General features: G+C 52.6%; 1 protein-coding gene across 14 annotated transcripts in view; it reads left to right on the forward strand.

Moving 5' to 3' along the window:
- BOC (BOC cell adhesion associated, oncogene regulated) overlaps positions 1 to 17,238 on the forward strand; it is a 75,355-nt gene that overhangs the window by 56,368 nt on the left and 1,749 nt on the right. For 7 of the 14 annotated variants that reach the window (XM_063807003.1, XM_024355604.3, XM_016941656.4 and 4 more), the window contains 14 exons: positions 2,346 to 2,489; positions 3,958 to 4,251; positions 4,618 to 4,890; positions 5,924 to 6,231; positions 9,638 to 9,800; positions 10,214 to 10,324; positions 10,763 to 10,969; positions 11,338 to 11,519; positions 12,082 to 12,187; positions 12,555 to 12,677; positions 14,935 to 15,156; positions 15,859 to 16,091; positions 16,306 to 16,382; positions 16,896 to 17,089. In XM_063807003.1, coding sequence (XP_063663073.1) covers positions 2,346 to 2,489; positions 3,958 to 4,251; positions 4,618 to 4,890; positions 5,924 to 6,231; positions 9,638 to 9,800; positions 10,214 to 10,324; positions 10,763 to 10,969; positions 11,338 to 11,519; positions 12,082 to 12,187; positions 12,555 to 12,677; positions 14,935 to 15,156; positions 15,859 to 16,091; positions 16,306 to 16,382; positions 16,896 to 17,089 — 2,637 coding nt within the window. The remainder of the gene's footprint in view (positions 1 to 2,345; positions 2,490 to 3,957; positions 4,252 to 4,617; positions 4,891 to 5,923; positions 6,232 to 9,637; positions 9,801 to 10,213; positions 10,325 to 10,762; positions 10,970 to 11,337; positions 11,520 to 12,081; positions 12,188 to 12,554; positions 12,678 to 14,934; positions 15,157 to 15,858; positions 16,092 to 16,305; positions 16,383 to 16,895; positions 17,090 to 17,238) is intronic. The other 7 variants (XM_063807006.1, XM_063807008.1, XM_063807005.1 and 4 more) reach the window with 4 other exon arrangements.

The raw sequence follows: 17,238 nt of genomic DNA on the forward strand, positions 1-17,238 counted from the left end.
CAGAGGCCAAGGCTGAGGCCAGAAGGGAAGCTGGCCTCCTCCAACCGCTCGCTGCTCAACAAAGCTAGGGCAGCTGCTGCTGTCTCCCAAACCCCCCTCAACATGCCAGCAGCCTTGTCCTCATGCTGGCCAGCTGTCCTCCTCCCTTTTTTTCCTTTTAAGAGACAGGATCTTGTTCTGTCACCCAAGCTGGAGTGCAGTGGCACAATCAGAGCTCACTGCAGCCTCCATCACCGAGGCTCAAGAGATCCTCCTTCCTCAACCATCTGAGTAGCTAGGACTACAGGCACACGCCACCATGCTTGGCTAACTTTAATTTTATTTGTTATAGAGACAGTCTCGCTATGTTGCCCAGGCTGGTCTAGAACTCCTGAGCTCAAGCAATCTTCCCGCTTTGGCTGAAATTACAGGCTTGAGCCACGGTGCTTGGTCATGTGTTCTTTCTTGATATTTGGTCCTGTAGGGTCCCAAAGCAGGTGGCTTCCATTATGGAAGTCCTCTGTCTTAGCATGAGGAATTTCTTTATCCTTTCAGGCTCCAGAAGATATTACTGAGATGCTGCTGTTCCATCCAGGCTCTCAGCACATGGTTCTGCATGCTGCCTGGGGAAGCTCTGTGCCTCCAGGCACACACAGGAAGGCTGCCTGATAAGCCCATTCATTGGAGCCCCAGGGTTCCCTGGCAGGAGGTGGAGCTCTTCCCCATGCAGCAGAGCAATCTTTATAGTGGACTTCATTTTTCCCTCTCCCCGTTTGCATAGTAAATGCAGTTATCTCAGCTGTCACAGCTCCATGCTCAAGCCACAGTGGACAGACACGGCAGCAGGTCTAGGGAAGCCAAGACTTGGTCCACAGAATGCCAGAGGGGAAGGGGTTGTCCCCGAAGTCAAAGCCAGCTTCTTTTCACAACTGACCCCATACTCGAGGCCAAGTAGACCTTACTTGACCTGACTCCACAGCTCAAAATGTACACCTTTTAATTGCTTGAGTCCAGGAGGCTAAGGTTGTAGTGAGCCAAGATCATGCCACTGCACTCTAGCCTGAGCGACAGAGTGAGACCCTGTCTCAAGAAAAAAAAAAAAAAAAAAAGTATACCTTTAAAAATATTCTATAGATTTTAAGAGTTTTTATCAACTCTTTCTGGTTATGAAAGGAACATATGTTCATTATAGAAAACTTAGAGAATACAGAAAACTCTTTTCAAAAGGGTAAAACACCTAATCCAACCACTCAGAACTAACTGGAGACTAGGGGAAGAAGAGCATTAATCCCTGCTGTCCCCAGCAGAAGGTTGGCAGCAGCCTCTGGGAGAGGCCTGCCTGCCCCACGAGGGTCAAGGGTTTCTCCCACTCCATCTGGCACTTGCTAATAAGCAGCTCATACCTGGGTGGCCCAGCAGCAGGCAGGCACCAGGCTTGGCAACAGCACGGCTCTCAGGAGGGGCCACCAGGGCAAAGCTCAGCACTGATGGCCATAGCTTTACCTGCCAGGAAGCCAAATGCCACCCTAGTTGCTGGGGTGTCCAGGAGCTGTGAATCTGCCTCCTAGCTACAGAACCTGAACACCTGTGAGGCACCATCCCAGGGCACCTGTGGACCAGGAGCAGACAGAGCCTAACAGGCCCCTGATGTGGAAGAAAGGATTTCAGTGGCATTCATGGGGAGGAGAGTGGTTGAAAGTCAGAATATTCCTCTCCAAGTAGCAGAAATGCAATAATGAGGCGATTCCGAGTGATGGCTATGACTGATGGGAAGATTTGCTCATCATCATTTGGGAAGGGAGAATGATGGGAAGCTCCAAAATCAATTTCCTCCTTCCTGGAGGCTTGCAGGAATGATCTCATCTCTCATGTGTGCAGCCTGGGCCTCTCAATCCTTACAACGGCCCTGAGGCAGCATACATTAAGCCTTTTTACAAATGAGGAAACTGGATCAGAGAGATTAATTAACTTGCCCAAGATCACACAGCTAATACCCAGCAGACCCAGAGCGTGAGACCATGGCTGATTCCAAATCCTGCTTCCTTTCTAGCCTCCCTTAGCTCCCTTTAAAGTATAAAATGCTCTTCTATTGACCTATGCACTAAGTTGTGGCAGTTAGTCAGTCAGCCAGTCTGTTAGCTGGTTAGTTAGTTACCTTTTCTCTCTGGCACTCTGTCCTGCTTGTTGCAAGGTTTTATGGGGAGAACGGCATCTTAGGCTTGGTCTTGTGGGGACTCAGGTGGCCATCAGCTCCTAGTGCCTGCCCAGCCTGTTCCTCTCCCTCCGTGCACCTCTCCTTTGTGGAAGCTGCAGAGTGAAGCATTCTGGACCCATCCCATCTTCCCCTGGCCCTGCCCTTTCCACAGGTAACTACCTGATCATGCCCTCAGGGAACCTCCAGATTGTGAATGCCAGCCAGGAGGACGAGGGCATGTACAAGTGTGCAGCCTACAACCCAGTGACCCAGGAAGTGAAAACCTCCGGCTCCAGCGACAGGCTACGTGTGCGCCGTAAGGCCCGGGCCCACCTGCTGGGGGATGGGGGATCACTGATGGAAGGGCTCACAAAGATGGAAAGGGAGGTAGATACCTGGAGGTGCCACATCCAAGCTCCAGTTCTGTGTGCACTGGCTTTGGCCAGGGGGACAGCCAGGGGTTCTCAGCCAGGGGTTCTCTCCCCTCTGGCCGGCCTCAGGGCCAGCATCTCACAGCACACAGCCCCAGGCGACTGCCTGCTGCCACACCTGCCTGATGGGAGGTTTCCTTCACGGTTACTTTGCGATTGGGATGGGTCAGAATGTGTGTGCTGGGACAGGACGGTGGGTCTTGTCTCAAGCTCAGCAGCGGACACAGCATGTGCCTAGAACAGACGGCCACATGGGAGGCCTCTAGGCTGCTGTTCTGCCCTACATGAGGTCCCTGGGCCTGCACTCTCTGCACTGATGAGGTGTGCCCAGCACCACCCTCTGGTGAGCTTCCAGGAGGCCCACATGCTCTCAATGCACAGGAAAACAGCAGCTGCCTTTCCGTGCGCTTGCCTGGAGTCCCTGCCTATTCAAAGGAGTGACATCTTACACGGAGTTAGGCTTAGAGTTGGCACCAGAGATGGAATCACTGTGAAGCTAATGAAGTTAAACTTCCATGGTCTTTCACTCACTGACAGAGGCCTCACAAGGCCCTAACTTTGTATGTATCATTTTCCATTCTTTTTGGGGCCTCCGAAACTGTATAAATTTCAGGTTTTAGAAAACCTGGGTCTGTCCCTGGTTGGCATATAAAGCAGAATCACACATGGTCCCCTTGCTCCTTGAAGGTTGCTGAGGAACGGCACACATTAGAGAGTAAACGTGCCTTTCAGTGAGTTCTCTGCAGTTTGTCCACAGTGTTGAAAAAAGATTACAGCTTTCCCAGCTGTGCACCTGAGGAAGTACATAGGTGATTTGCATTTGGGGACCTTGCAATATGAGAATTGCGTGTGTTTAAACAGTGGATTCCATTCAGCTCAGCCGGAGGCCGGCTCTGAGATGCTCACTGAGAGACAGTTGGGCCTGAGAACCATAGGGTGGGGTTGAGAGCATGGCAGATTCTTGTTTCCCATCTCATCTTCAGCCTCACAGCGCACTTACTGAGTGCAAGCAGAAAGAAATATCTGTAACATTTAAATTGCCTCTACACTCCCTCACCTTTCTCTCTTTGCCAGCACACATAGTTAACTGTGCATATGTTATGTTGATGCTGCTGTTCTTCTGTGTTATCTCATTTCTTACTCATAACAGCTCCCTGCAGAAGCAGCCCTTGTTTCTGATAAGGACACCAAGCCCCAAGGGAATTCTGTAGCACGCCCCACTCTACATAGGTTGAAAGACCCGGAATGGCTGTTTGATCCCATCTCCACGCTCTCTGGGACTGCCTCCTGGGGATGCTCTACAGGACATCCTGGTCCACACGCCTTCTGTCCTTGCCCTCCTTGCCCCTCCAGGCTCCACCGCTGAGGCTGCCCGCATCATCTACCCACCAGAGGCCCAAACCATCATCGTCACCAAAGGCCAGAGTCTCATTCTGGAGTGTGTGGCCAGTGGAATCCCACCCCCACGGGTCACCTGGGCCAAGGATGGGTCCAGTGTCACCGGCTACAACAAGACACGCTTCCTGCTGAGCAACCTCCTCATCGACACCACCAGCGAGGAGGACTCAGGCACCTACCACTGCATGGCTGACAATGGGGTTGGGCAGCCCGGGGCAGCGGTCATCCTCTACAATGTCCAGGTGTTCGGTGAGTGTCTGCTGTGGACTGTCTTCTGCTTGGCCTTCTCTCTGGTCTGTGCAGCCTTTCTAGAAATGTAACCCAGGCTCACAAAGGGTTAGCATCTTGTGAAAGGCCACATGCTGAGTGAGGAACAGACATGCTGAAGAGTCAGGGCTCTTCGGATCCCAGAGTAAGAGCACGCAGTCCTGGAGCCTTCCTGTCATGATTCTGATGGTGGAGACCATCAGACCTCTCCTTCCCTCTACTCTGCCCATTAGGAAAAAGCAACAGCCAAAGGGCAGGGGAGCTGCTCCTAACTGCATCCCTCCCAGCCCATCTGGCCCTGGGACAGAAAGACACAGCCCTTCTCACCCTGCTCTGGTTTCCTGGCAGAACCCCCTGAGGTCACCATGGAGCTGTCCCAGCTGGTCATCCCCTGGGGCCAGAGTGCCAAGCTTACCTGTGAGGTGCGTGGGAACCCCCCGCCCTCCGTGCTGTGGCTGAGGAATGCCGTGCCCCTCATCTCCAGCCAGCGCCTCCGGCTCTCCCGCAGGGCCCTGCGCGTGCTCAGCATGGGGCCTGAGGACGAAGGCGTCTACCAGTGCATGGCCGAGAACGAGGTCGGGAGCGCCCATGCCGTAGTCCAGCTGCGGACCTCCAGGCCAAGTGAGTGTAGCCCAGGGGTCTGAGATTCCAGCTGATGATTCACTGAATCCTTTTCTCAGATGAAATCTAACTTGGAACCCCAGTATATAAGATAGAAAAAAGTAGCTTTTAGTTGTAAGCTCAAATTTATATGAATTTAATAAATCTGAAGTGCAGATTTTCACTAATGAAAATAACCCATTTAATTGCTGTATTTTAAAAAAATATTTCTGTGGAACCCAGTTTGACAACCACCACTCTAGTGCTTTGGTAAAGAAAAGCCAGTCTGTCCTTCTCAGCAAGCTTCATTCCAGTTGGGGCCTATGCCAGCTGAGCAGTGACCATGCTCAACCTAGGGAGAGGTAATGGGGATGCAGAGCAACACGGCAAAGACCCTGCCCTCGAGAACTCCCCTATGGAGACGAAACTTACCAGGGAAACAACTTCAGAAAAATACAGCAATGAATATAATACGATGCTAAGTCAGCATTATCGGGTGCCCATGTCCTATGGTGGGGAAGGTCAGGTAGAGGAGAGACAGGTGCTGGCAGATTCTGTGGAAACCTCCTGAAGGAAGCACTACCCCTCCTGGCCTCACAGACTCTCAGAGGACATTCCCAGTTGCGTTCATATCTCATATTCAGTAGGAAAAGGCCCACATGGTGCCGTGGTGTTAAAATTCCACCATGAAGGGACATGTCCCCACCTCCAGCCTAGACCGAGAAGGAAGGCACAGGGTTCCTGGGCCTCGGGAGAAAATTGAGTTAGTTCACTGGAGATGCACCTCACGTGGATTCAGGAGTTTGCTTGCCATGCCCAAGCCACCCCTGAGCCCTGGCCAGGCAGGCCAGCCTGCCTTTTCCTTCTGGCAGGACAGGGACACCAGCGCTGTCTTCCACGGAGCCTGGCTGGGCAGCACAGAGTGGGTGGCGGTACGGCTGATGGTGGGCCCAGGTTGCCTCTCTGTCTTCTTTCTGTTTTCTCCCCAGGAACAACAGCTCAGCAGGTAAGCCAGGAGACTAACCTTTCCTTCTGCTTCCTGTTGGTCCTCCAGGCATAACCCCGAGGCTATGGCAGGCTGCTGAGCTGGCTACTGGCACACCACCTGTATCACCCTCCAAACTCGGCAACCCTGAGCAGATGCTGAGGGGGCAACCGGCGCTCCCTAGACCCCCAACGTCAGTGTGGCCTGCTTCCCCGCAGTGTCCAGGAGAGAAGGGGCAGGGGGCTCCTGCCGAGGCTCCCATCATCCTCAGCTCGCCCCGCACCTCCAAGACAGACTCATATGAACTGGTGTGGCGGCCTCGGCATGAGGGCAGTGGCCGGACGCCAATCCTCTACTATGTGGTGAAACACCGCAAGGTATGGCCCTGGTGTGGGGCTGCTGCCTCCCCCGCACAGCCTTCCCAGCAAGGCTGAGCAGAGTCACTGCCTCTTGGCCATCTCCCCTTGAGCTCCTGAAGCCTGAGCCGGTAATCCTCACCACTAAACAGGCCCTTCTGTCTCCTCCAGTGTCCATCCCTGCCACCTCCCAGGAAGCTGGTTGTAAGATGGGTGTGTGGGACCCTGGAAGGCCCAGGAAAAAGCCTTGTGCGTGCATCCAGTACTAAGCTCTATGCACTCAATTCCCAGAAGCTCACACTGGCTTCTAGTCCCTAAGGAGACCGTGAACAGTCTCCCTGGTAACCATCACCCTCCTTCTTGCTTTCCTCTGTCGTTAGTTGTTGATGTTACATTTTGTTTTTTTATGAAAGTAAGCCGTGCTGGGTACATACCTGCAGGAACCCTGGCATGGTAAGCCAGCTGTAATGCCAGGAAAACAAATATTTATGAAGAAGTGTTTTCTCTGTAGGCTGTAAAATACCCCCTCAGTTCTCAGAATCTGTCATGGCTTGGGTTTGACAAGCAGGCATTTGCGCTCAAAGCACATCATGTTGTTCAGACCTCAGCTATTTCTCCTTGACAGAAGGAAGTCTGTCCAGGTGAATGTTTCAGGAGCTGTCAGGGAGGGAGTCTCGGGCTCTGACAGGATGCGGGGGCAGAGCCCAGCCAGGCCTATGCTCCTGGACACTGTGTCCTGTGAGGCAGGGCAGGGTCCCCAGGCCGCCACTCTCGCTCAAGGCTGTGCTCTTACCTGCTGTTACCCCACAGGGATGAGGACATGAAATTCCCTGTAAGAAAATGTCCTTGAAAATGTTTTTGTTCACTCCAAGTATATGCCATTTTCTTTCTAAGGCCATTTGATAGTAGAAAACTATTATTCTTAAATGGTTTTTTAAAAATTGTATTTGATAAAAGCATATACATGCCGATTTTGCTTATAAAAATGCTATGTGCACTTGATGGAAAGCATATGAATGTGGAATTAAAAGTCTTTGTCCACTCCTCCCCACCTCCACAAACAAGCAAGAAAACAGAACCAACCCTGCACAGTGGAGAGCGCTAGCTGTGCGGTAGCTGTCTCCCTGCCTTGGAGCCCTGGCCCCTGACTCCTTCTATTCTGTTTTTTTTCCCTTACATGCTCTCCTAGAAGTCCTTGGGTCAGGACAAGTCCACAGAGACCCTGGGGTTGTCAGAAAGACACCTAAGGCAGAGCACCCCCTATGCCCCCTCTGCTGCCTCCCCAGAGGCAGGGGGACGGGGCGAGCAGTTTCTCATTAGCCCTCCACCTGCTGGCCTCTTCATAGGCAGCCAGCAAAGCGGGTGAATGAGTTTTTAACAAAAAGCAGCATTGTTCACATGTTGTAGGGCAGGGCTGGTCCTAATCCTATTTCCCCATGTAACTGGACACCTCCATCTCAGAGTTGTAGACAAAGATCAGGGCAGGCCAAATGCCCATGGTTCCCAGGAGACAAAACCCAGCATGAGAGCAAGAATAATATTTTTCAGGCCAATAGGTGGCCGTGAAGCAGCCTCGCAGAAGAGGCAGATTGGCAAAGGCCATGCCGTGGTGATCCGGAAATGCCAGGCTCAGGCCGCATTCACCCCCTCAGTGTGTGTGACAGTGACTAATTACCCTTCTATTTCTTATTTTCATTTCTGGGCCCAGTGGAAGTGTGAGGCCAGCGCTGGGAGGGCAGGGGTACATGGGGCGCAGGGGAAGTGAGAGTCCGGACAGGCCCCTGCTGCGTCTGGCTTCTCTCAGGCTCCAGCCTGGGGTCTCCTCAGCCTGGGGTTGCCAAGGCAGAAGTTCTGGCTTGAAAGCAGTTCCTCTCTTACGGAACTAACAAGTCTTAAAGATCACCCGAGAAAGAATTTGAAATCAAAAGTCAGCATTCGGGCTGTGTTTTTTCATCCCCCTTCTCTTGCTGGGGATTGGGAATCATTCAGCTAATTTTCACTGTTTCACATGCATGAAGCAAGTTTCATTTCCTGGTGCATCTGCAGACCCTGGGCTACTGTGTTTGGGTTTCCAGCACCACTGGGGAGTCTCAGTTTGTAAAAACGTCTCCCCTTGGAACAAATCCTGGAAGCCTGACAATGAGCCCAGACCATTCCTGTGCCTTGAATGGTAGGTTTTGTTCGACTTTGGAATATTCTGCTCAGAGAGAAGAGCTTTTCCTTACAGCTGTTTTCTTCCTTCAGCAAACCACAGCTTGAGGCTCCAGCAGGGGGTGTAGAGTTGGCAATAAAGTCTGTTGTCCCGAAAGGTGGCGCAGCAAAGATGAGCAGCCTTTCAGCATCAGCTGTTTGGGAGCCTGGAGCTCCCTTACTTTTTCCTTTAAAGAGCTAGGAATTTGAAGCTATTAAAGATTAATCCATCACAGTCACAATTCATCCACAGTTTTTAAGTTCTGAGCAAGGACTGAAGGCAGGAGCAGAAACAAAGAGGATTGAAATGATAGAAACTGCACTGGGCTGAGGATGTGGAGAGGGGTCTAGAGAGGCCAGGCATTTGCTGGGAATCTACTGTGCACCAAGCTCACTGTGGGGCACTTTATACAACTTCTCTCATTTAATCTTCAGAATAACCTGAGAGAGTTTATTTGCCTCATTGGTGAAATGCAGAGCTGAAGGGTCAGAGAGTTAGGGGACTTGCTCTGAGTTACACAACCGGGATTTGAACCCAGGACTTTGGATCCCAGACTCTTCTTCCCAGGATAGGGTGCAATGATGGGCATGCTCTTTGGAGTCAAGTCACCGTTTTGGTGCTCACTAGCCATGTGGCCTTGAGCAAATTGCTCATTTCTCTAAACCTTAGTCTCCCTATTTGTGAAGTGGAAACAATATTAACACCAATCTTTTGGGCTATTTTGAGGAAAAGGAAGTCGCACCTATAAACTGCTTAGTTCCATGCATAGCACAGAGCAAGTGCTTAGCGAATGTTGCTATTTTAATGGGTGCTGATACTTTCGTTACCTTTCTCATCATTGTGTCTCATTAGAATATAAGCAGAGGGAACCGCATTTGGTTTACATACAGAAGGAGAAAGAAAGCAAAACATGGAGATTCTTTGAAATACAGGGAGAGAAGGTCTTTGGAGGAGTTCTCAGCAATATCAGTCAGGCTATCTGACTTCCGCCACTGAGGTTTCTTTGATGAGATCATTAGACGAGGGATCAGGGAGCCTGACTTGAATGTCCCAGTGAGGTTGGTGTCCCATAGCCAGGGGGGCCAGTCTGAGGCTGTGCCACCCTAACCCCAACCTGGCTTATTGTCCTTCCCCTTCTCCTGCCCTCTTGGGCTCAGCGCTGCTTTCTTTGTAAACCATAGCCCACTCGTAGCCCGAGGCTGAGATGCTGGTCTTTATACCAGCTACCTTCTCCAGCAGGTCACAAACTCCTCTGACGATTGGACCATCTCTGGCATTCCAGCCAACCAGCACCGCCTGACCCTCACCAGACTTGACCCCGGGAGCTTGTATGAAGTGGAGATGGCAGCTTACAACTGTGCGGGAGAGGGCCAGACAGCCATGGTCACCTTCCGAACTGGTGAGAGTCAAACATTGCTCCTTGCTTAGGGTTTCCGTGGGTCTAAGCAAGTTCCACTGGCCCAGGTGAGAATTCCTGCTCACCTTGCCCCAGCTGTTCACCTTGAACTTCATCTTTCCTTCCAGCTACTGCCTCCTTGTGGTTTGTGTGCTAGGCTGAGGTCCCAGCTCTCATCAGGAGAGTAGCCAGCCGGCCTCTCTGGCACCCCTTCGTCCCTCTCTCACACAGGGGCCAGCAATAGTACCACAACAGAACCAGTCTCGGCCGAGGCTGAGCCCACACCCTCAGTGCCCCGGATGCTTATTTGCATCACTTTGTCATGCCGCTTAGCAGAGTCTCAGGCAAAAAGGACTGTGGGAGGGAGATCTCATGCCTGCTTCCTCCCTTGCTGACTACAACCCATTTCCACCTAGGACGGCGGCCCAAACCCGAGATCATGGTCAGCAAGGAGCAGCAGATCCAGAGAGACGACCCTGGAGCCAGTCCCCAGAGCAGCAGCCAGCCAGACCACGGCCGCCTCTCCCGTAAGCCGCTAGCAGCAGGGACGGACGCGCAGTCGGGACTGGAACTGCCTCAGAGGCCTGTTCCCGTGGCTGAATGGGGTCTTGCTTCTGTAGGTCCAGGGTTTTTATGACATCTCCCAGTTAACCACAATGAGGAAATGTAGTTTGGAGCTTTTTAAATAAAAGGCTGGCATTGATGCTGGGATTGCTCACTGGGTGCATCCAGAGAGCAGCAGAGGCCAGAGCTGTGGTCCTTGGGCCTCCACACTCTGGCTTTGCAGAAGGATAGCATAAGGGGTCTTAGCTCAAAGCCCAGGCAGCCGTGGGGAGGTCTGATGTGAACACCAGTGGGTGGAGGGCTGTGGGGAGGAGCGGGCCCGTCAGGAGCAGGCCAGGCCCAGTGGGCATACAGCGTCATCTCACCCTGCTTCCTTCCTCACTGGATACGGTCTTTCCCAGCCCCAGAAGCTCCCGACAGGCCCACCATCTCCACGGCCTCCGAGACCTCAGTGTACGTGACCTGGATTCCCCGTGGGAATGGTGGGTTCCCAATCCAGTCCTTCCGTGTGGAGTACAAGAAGCTAAAGAAAGTGGGAGACTGGATTCTGGCCACCAGCGCCATCCCCCCATCGCGGCTGTCCGTGGAGATCACAGGCCTAGAGAAAGGTAGGGGCCTGGCCACACCGTGGCCTTGGCCTGATCCCCCAGCTGCCCCTTTCCGCCTGGAGGAGGATGACGAGCCTGGGATCCCCTTCTCTCGGCCCAGGCCCCCACCCACCAGCATGCCTCCGTGTTGCTGTCTGTGGTGTTTACCACAGTCCTAAAGCCTTCTGCCTCCCTCCAGAAGAGCATCCAGAGCCATCTCCCCTGCAGCTCAGCTCTGACAGTGGCGGGTGTTCTTGTGAGGCCTTTGAGAACTTGCTTTGGGGAAGGGCTGCCCAGAAGACCCCTCCAGGTCCTGGGCCTTGAAAGGCCATGGGAGAATCAGAAGGTATTTCCCAGCTCCTGAGTTCAGTGAGTGTCCCTCTCACCAGGCACCTCCTACAAGTTTCGAGTCCGGGCTCTGAACATGCTGGGGGAGAGCGAGCCCAGCGCCCCCTCTCGGCCCTACGTGGTGTCGGGCTACAGCGGTCGCGTGTACGAGAGGCCCGTGGCAGGTCCTTATATCACCTTCACGGATGCGGTCAATGAGACCACCATCATGCTCAAGTGGATGGTAAGCAGGCCTGGCCGTGGACTGCCGTGGACTGCAGTGGAAGACGGCCTCCCCTAAATACCCTTCCCTGTGAGCCTGGGGATTAGACTCCCCCGAACAGGGCACCTGAAAGCTTCATCAGTGGAATTCGGGAGGCTCGTAGTGGCTGGAGCTGCTCTAGTGGTCTCCTGTTGATTCTGGTGCCTTGACCTGGTAGACCTCACCCTCCTTCCTGCCCTTCCCCTGACACCACAGGGGATCCCAACATAACTGTTCAGGGCCCCTTCTCAGCCACAGGGGCCCCTCACATGTCCAGGGAGATCAGAAGCAATTGAAGTCTTTGGAGAAATGGCAGTTTGTTTCTTCTCTTCAAAAGCTTAGGGACCTCTAGGCTAAATAAAATAATGAGTAATCTTCACAACATTTTTCAGAGAACCTCAGGGATATCATTAGAAATCTTTGCCAGGGGTCCCAAGTGAAATTCAAACTCTGGACTGGGGTAGAACCTTCATACACCAGTGGTTTTGCTTTGATGATGTTTTCTCTGCCCATTGTCAACTCGTTTCTTCTCCATTCCCTATAGTACATCCCAGCAAGTAACAACAACACCCCAATCCATGGCTTTTATATCTATTATCGACCCACAGACAGTGACAATGATAGTGACTACAAGAAGGATATGGTGGAAGGTGAGACACAGTTCTGTGTTTATAGCTTCTGCGTGATATAGTTTCCTCCGCTGGCATGGGGGACAAGGTATTGGTGAAATCTGGTGAAGCATAAACCTGCGTCTGGTGTGACACGAAGCTCTAAGCTCCGTGTCATTGACTCATTCATAATACCCTTGAAGCTGTCAACTTCATGAACCCATGTGATGATGGGACAACCTGGGTGGACACCTAGAACATTTCCTCCAGCGTTCCTCCACACGCCGCCCCTGTGCCAGTCAGTGGCATCCTCCCCCACACACTGCCCCAGCTGAGTCTGACTATGAGATTGGGATCAAGAAAACCATATACACATTGCCATGCACCATTCTCTGACTCTGTTTCCCAGGGGACAAGTACTGGCACTCCATCAGCCACCTGCAGCCAGAGACCTCCTACGACATTAAGATGCAGTGCTTCAATGAAGGAGGGGAGAGCGAGTTCAGCAATGTGATGATCTGTGAGACCAAAGGTGAAGCTCTTTGGGTTCTCTCTCCTGTCTTGGTGTTTCCAGCGAGGGAAGGCAGAGTCACCATTCCCTGTGCCTGTGCGGTGCTGGGCCTCTTTCCCAGGAAGACTCTTTGTTTTCCAAATACCCTCAGACTTGGTCATGTTTCACTCTCTACTCATTTGTCTGTGCCTAATACTAAATAGGCCATGATGACACCTTCAAGGAACTTGATAATTAACTCATCCATGAAATCAGGGGATAGACCTCATTCTTAAGTTGGGAACTTCCTATAAATACTTTATTCCTGCAATGATATTTGGTGCTTATATGGGTTGGTTTATTTAACTGAACTACAATCCCATGAGATGGGAAAGGAAGTGGGCATGAGGAAGCTGTATACTGCAGCCAAGGCCATGCAGCCGGTTAGGGGTAGAGCATGCTTTGGGCCAGGATTGTCTTAACTACAAGACCAGCCCCTTTCTATTGCACTTAAAACATGTTAAACATAGTCACATAATAACTTGTTAATATTTGCACATTGGTCAGATGGGGAGATAGCATTATCTCCGTTTTGCAGATACTGAAAGTGAGATAAAGCAGTTGTATTGCAAAGAACATAATCAGGAGAAGATCACAAAGGAATAGGAATAGAGACAGAACAACACATTTTTCTCTCATCAAGGCAATAGCATTCTCTCTCCTGCTTCACTGGCTTTCAGTTGTTCAGCAGATCCTCCCTGAGTGCCTCTGTGTCTCTCCCTGCCCTCTTCCATCATGCACACCAGAGGGAGGGCAGATACATGCACAGCCCAGAATCCTGGATCACCTGGTGCAGGGAGTGCCCAGAGGGAGGAAGAGACTTCATAAAGCCTTCACACTGGTCTTCTGGAAGGACCGAGTCTTAGGCTAGGATGAGGAGGGAGTGGCCTGGGGGACAAGGCTGGACATAGCTCCAGATGGTTGGGGTGTCAGGCACCGGGAAGGAGGTTATGGGAGTGAATGCCTAGGAAAGAGGCCACTGAGGATGGTGTGAGATGAGCCGGTGCAGCCAGGGAGAGCTGGAGCCACTGGAGGCTGTGAGGTGGAGGAGGGCCGTCAGTGGATTTGTCTGCTGAGATGGGTCACTGGTGACTGTGCAGGGAATGGGCTGAGGGTTGAGAACTGGGGCTCTAAAGTAAAGGTAAAGAGAAGGGATGGGTTTGAGTCTCTTTTCTAAGGAGGTGTGGGCGGGACCAGGGTCAGCTTGCATGCTAGGGCTGGGAGAGAGTGAAAGAAGTTAAAAATAAACTTCAAGGTTTCCAGCTGGAAGTACTGCACAGGTGATGTTGCCACTTATTGAAATGGCAACGGCAAGAAGACAGATTTCATGAGAAAGGAACAAGGTAAAACCACTTGGAGGCTTACTGAGTCTTTGACTCTTTGGAGACATTGAAATGAAGTGTCTTGATAAGGAGCAGAGCTCCTGCCCCGTGCAGGGGGTCCGGGTGGGGAGATTGGTTTGCGGCTCTTTAGGATATAGGTAGAAGTCACGGGACTAGGTGAGAATATACAGAGAGTACAGACGGGAGGAACCAGGAAGGCCTCCCAGTGTCTGTGGAGGCAGACGGCACAGAGAGGAAAGGAGAGGCGTACAGAGCAGCAGAGAGGTGGGGGACATCAGGGGACAGAGTCTGAAAGCCAGGGGAGAAGATGGCCACTAGGGCCAGCAGGGTCAGATACACCTCCTAACAGCAAAGCTGAAGTGAGGAGCTGATGGCCTTGACTCCACCTCTGAATTGGCATCTCACATGTACTGTGTGTCCTCGTGAGTCCGGGAACACCTGTCCCCCTGCTGTGATCCATGCTAATACCTAGTGCTTCATGTCTCAGTCCACCAGCAGGTAGCACGCTCTTGGGTGTCGGTAAATTCTTCCATTCCCAATTCTTTTTCTGGCTCCTGCATTTTAAATATTTTCTTCCAAAAGTTCACCAGTTCTTCCCAAAAGCACTACACCGCTTCTGCCGGAAGGACCCAGTCCAACTCTAGTGCATGGCTCACAGACATCTCGCTCTGCTTTGAAATATAAGGCTCAGGTCTCCGCCACAACACCAGATTTCACATTAGATTCCAATTTCATGCTGAGTGTGGACACCATTCAAATAAGAGATTTTGAGGCCCAATCTAGTGAGTTTGACCCCATTTCCCAAACCCATGGAATGGGGGTATTTTTTTTTCTATTTGTTGTGAAGGAAATATCAAAGAAACATATGCTGAAGTGAGTTTTGTCCACAATTACAGCTCGGAAGTCTTCTGGCCAGCCTGATCGACTGCCACCCCCAACTCTGGCCCCACCACAGCCACCCCCTCCTGAAACCATAGAGCGGCCGGTGGGCACTGGGGCCATGGTGGCTCGCTCCAGCGACCTGCCCTATCTGATTGTCGGGGTCGTCCTGGGCTCCATCGTTCTCATCATCGTCACCTTCATCCCCTTCTGCTTGTGGAGGGCCTGGTCTAAGCAAAGTGAGTGAGTGACGCTTTCAGTGGGAGGATCCTGGGCGGGAAATGGGGGCTCCACTAAGGAGGCCTCTGCCTAGGTCTGTGTCCATGGAAAGCTCAAGCCCAAGTCCCCCAAAGGTCTCGGAGGTCAGAGAACACCCAACGACTGGGCCCCTCCCCCGGCTCACAGACCTCAGCTTGGGGAGGAGGAAGGAGGGCAAGTTGGGCTGTCTTCTCTGCACCTTTGGAGCTCGGGACCTATGTTGTGCCATCTTCTGAAGTGTCCGAAGCTGCTCCTCTGACCTCACATTCCTACTTACAGTCCATCCTGCCTCTTCCCTGGGTGCGGAGCTGCCTTCAGCTTTCCCCTCTATCCTGGAATCTGACTTTTAGTCACTAATTTCTGCTTCAGATGGCAAAACATCTGGTCAGCTTACCTCCTCTAGATATTGTTCTTCTTTTCACTCACCGCCTCCTGCTCCCAAGCCCTGGACCCTCTATCTCCCCACCCTTCTCCCTGCAGAAGAGTCTAGGTGTCAGGTAGAAATGGGCGACACAAAGGAGACTCTAGGAAAAAATGTTCTCCATCACATGGGCACTGTCAACTCCCTGCCTACGTCCTTCAACCCTCTGTGGCCAGGAGCCTCCTGAGATCCTTGTGGGGCTTTTCCAACCCATCCCAGGCTACCTTGGCCTAAGCACACCTTTATTTTTCTGCCCTTCCAGAACATACAACAGACCTGGGTTTTCCTCGAAGTGCCCTTCCACCCTCCTGCCCGTATACTATGGTGCCATTGGGAGGACTCCCAGGCCACCAGGCCAGTGGACAGCCCTACCTCAGTGGCATCAGTGGACAGGCCTGTGCTAATGGGATCCACATGAATAGGGGCTGCCCCTCGGCTGCAGTGGGCTACCCGGGCATGAAGCCACAGCAGCACTGCCCAGGCGAGCTTCAGCAGGTAGCGCATTCTTGGGTGTGGGCAGCAGGTATGGGACACCCAAGAGGGAGTGGCTGGGCTGCCTTGGGGGGCCTCCTCCCTCCTAGGGTCTCAGGCTGGGCTGCTGGGCCAGGCTTTCTTTAGTCAGGAGCAGATGCTCCTGTTGTTGAGTGAACACTGGAAAGTTACCTGGACTCCCCGGCGTGGCCGTCTCATTACTCTTCCTTTTGAGCAGCAGAGTGACACCAGCAGCCTGCTGAGGCAGACCCATCTTGGCAATGGATATGACCCCCAAAGTCACCAGATCATGAGGTAACCAGGCCTCTCCCCTTTCACTCCCAAGCCCCACAGCCTCACTTTCCCTTTAGCTCCTCAAATCCAAGGCCTGTCACTGAGAGCCAAGCAGTAGTGCTGTACTCAGGGGTCCCCGTGACTGACAATCATGCTCCTCTGAACCATTGCCCTAATAGGCAGTTGTTGCATTTGCAATTGCAATGCCCTTTCTGCCTGAGGGCATGGGTTGGCATCTCGGAATCCTCCGTCACTAGACAGATCAGAAGCACCCACCACAACTGACTTTGCCCATGGGCCCCTGGACACCTGACTTCACATTCTCCCACATGGAATAAAATGGAAATGGACTAGAATGATCAGTGGGAATGATGGTGTGGTACCTCTTGATGTTCAAAGGGGAGAGCAGTCCTTGCCCCATCTGAGCTCTCACCAGCTCTGATGCCCTCAGACAGGGAGACAGCCAGCAGGGGGATGGGGCGACAGGCCCACCCTGCCCAGCCCCACCTCCCCATCTGGGCTTGTGCACTGCAGGGGTCCCAAGTCTAGCCCGGACGAGGGCTCTTTCTTATACACACTGCCCGACGACTCCACTCACCAGCTGCTGCAGCCCCATCACGACTGCTGCCAACGCCAGGAGCAGCCTGCTGCTGTGGGCCAGTCAGGGGTGAGGAGAGCCCCCGACAGTCCTGTCCTGGAAGCAGTGTGGGACCCTCCATTTCACTCAGGTTGGTTCCAGAAGCAGGGCAGGGAAATTAAACAGGCTGGGGGTGACATGAGGTAGGCATCCACAAGCCAGTAGTAACAGTCTTCAAAGGTGGGGCTTGGTAAGGAGCCAGCCACAGCATTTATGTGGGAGGGATGGGGCATCGAGGGT

The sequence above is a fragment of the Pan troglodytes genome, chromosome 2 (assembly GCF_028858775.2).
Source record: "Pan troglodytes isolate AG18354 chromosome 2, NHGRI_mPanTro3-v2.0_pri, whole genome shotgun sequence".
NCBI classification, from domain to species: domain Eukaryota; kingdom Metazoa; phylum Chordata; class Mammalia; order Primates; family Hominidae; genus Pan; species Pan troglodytes.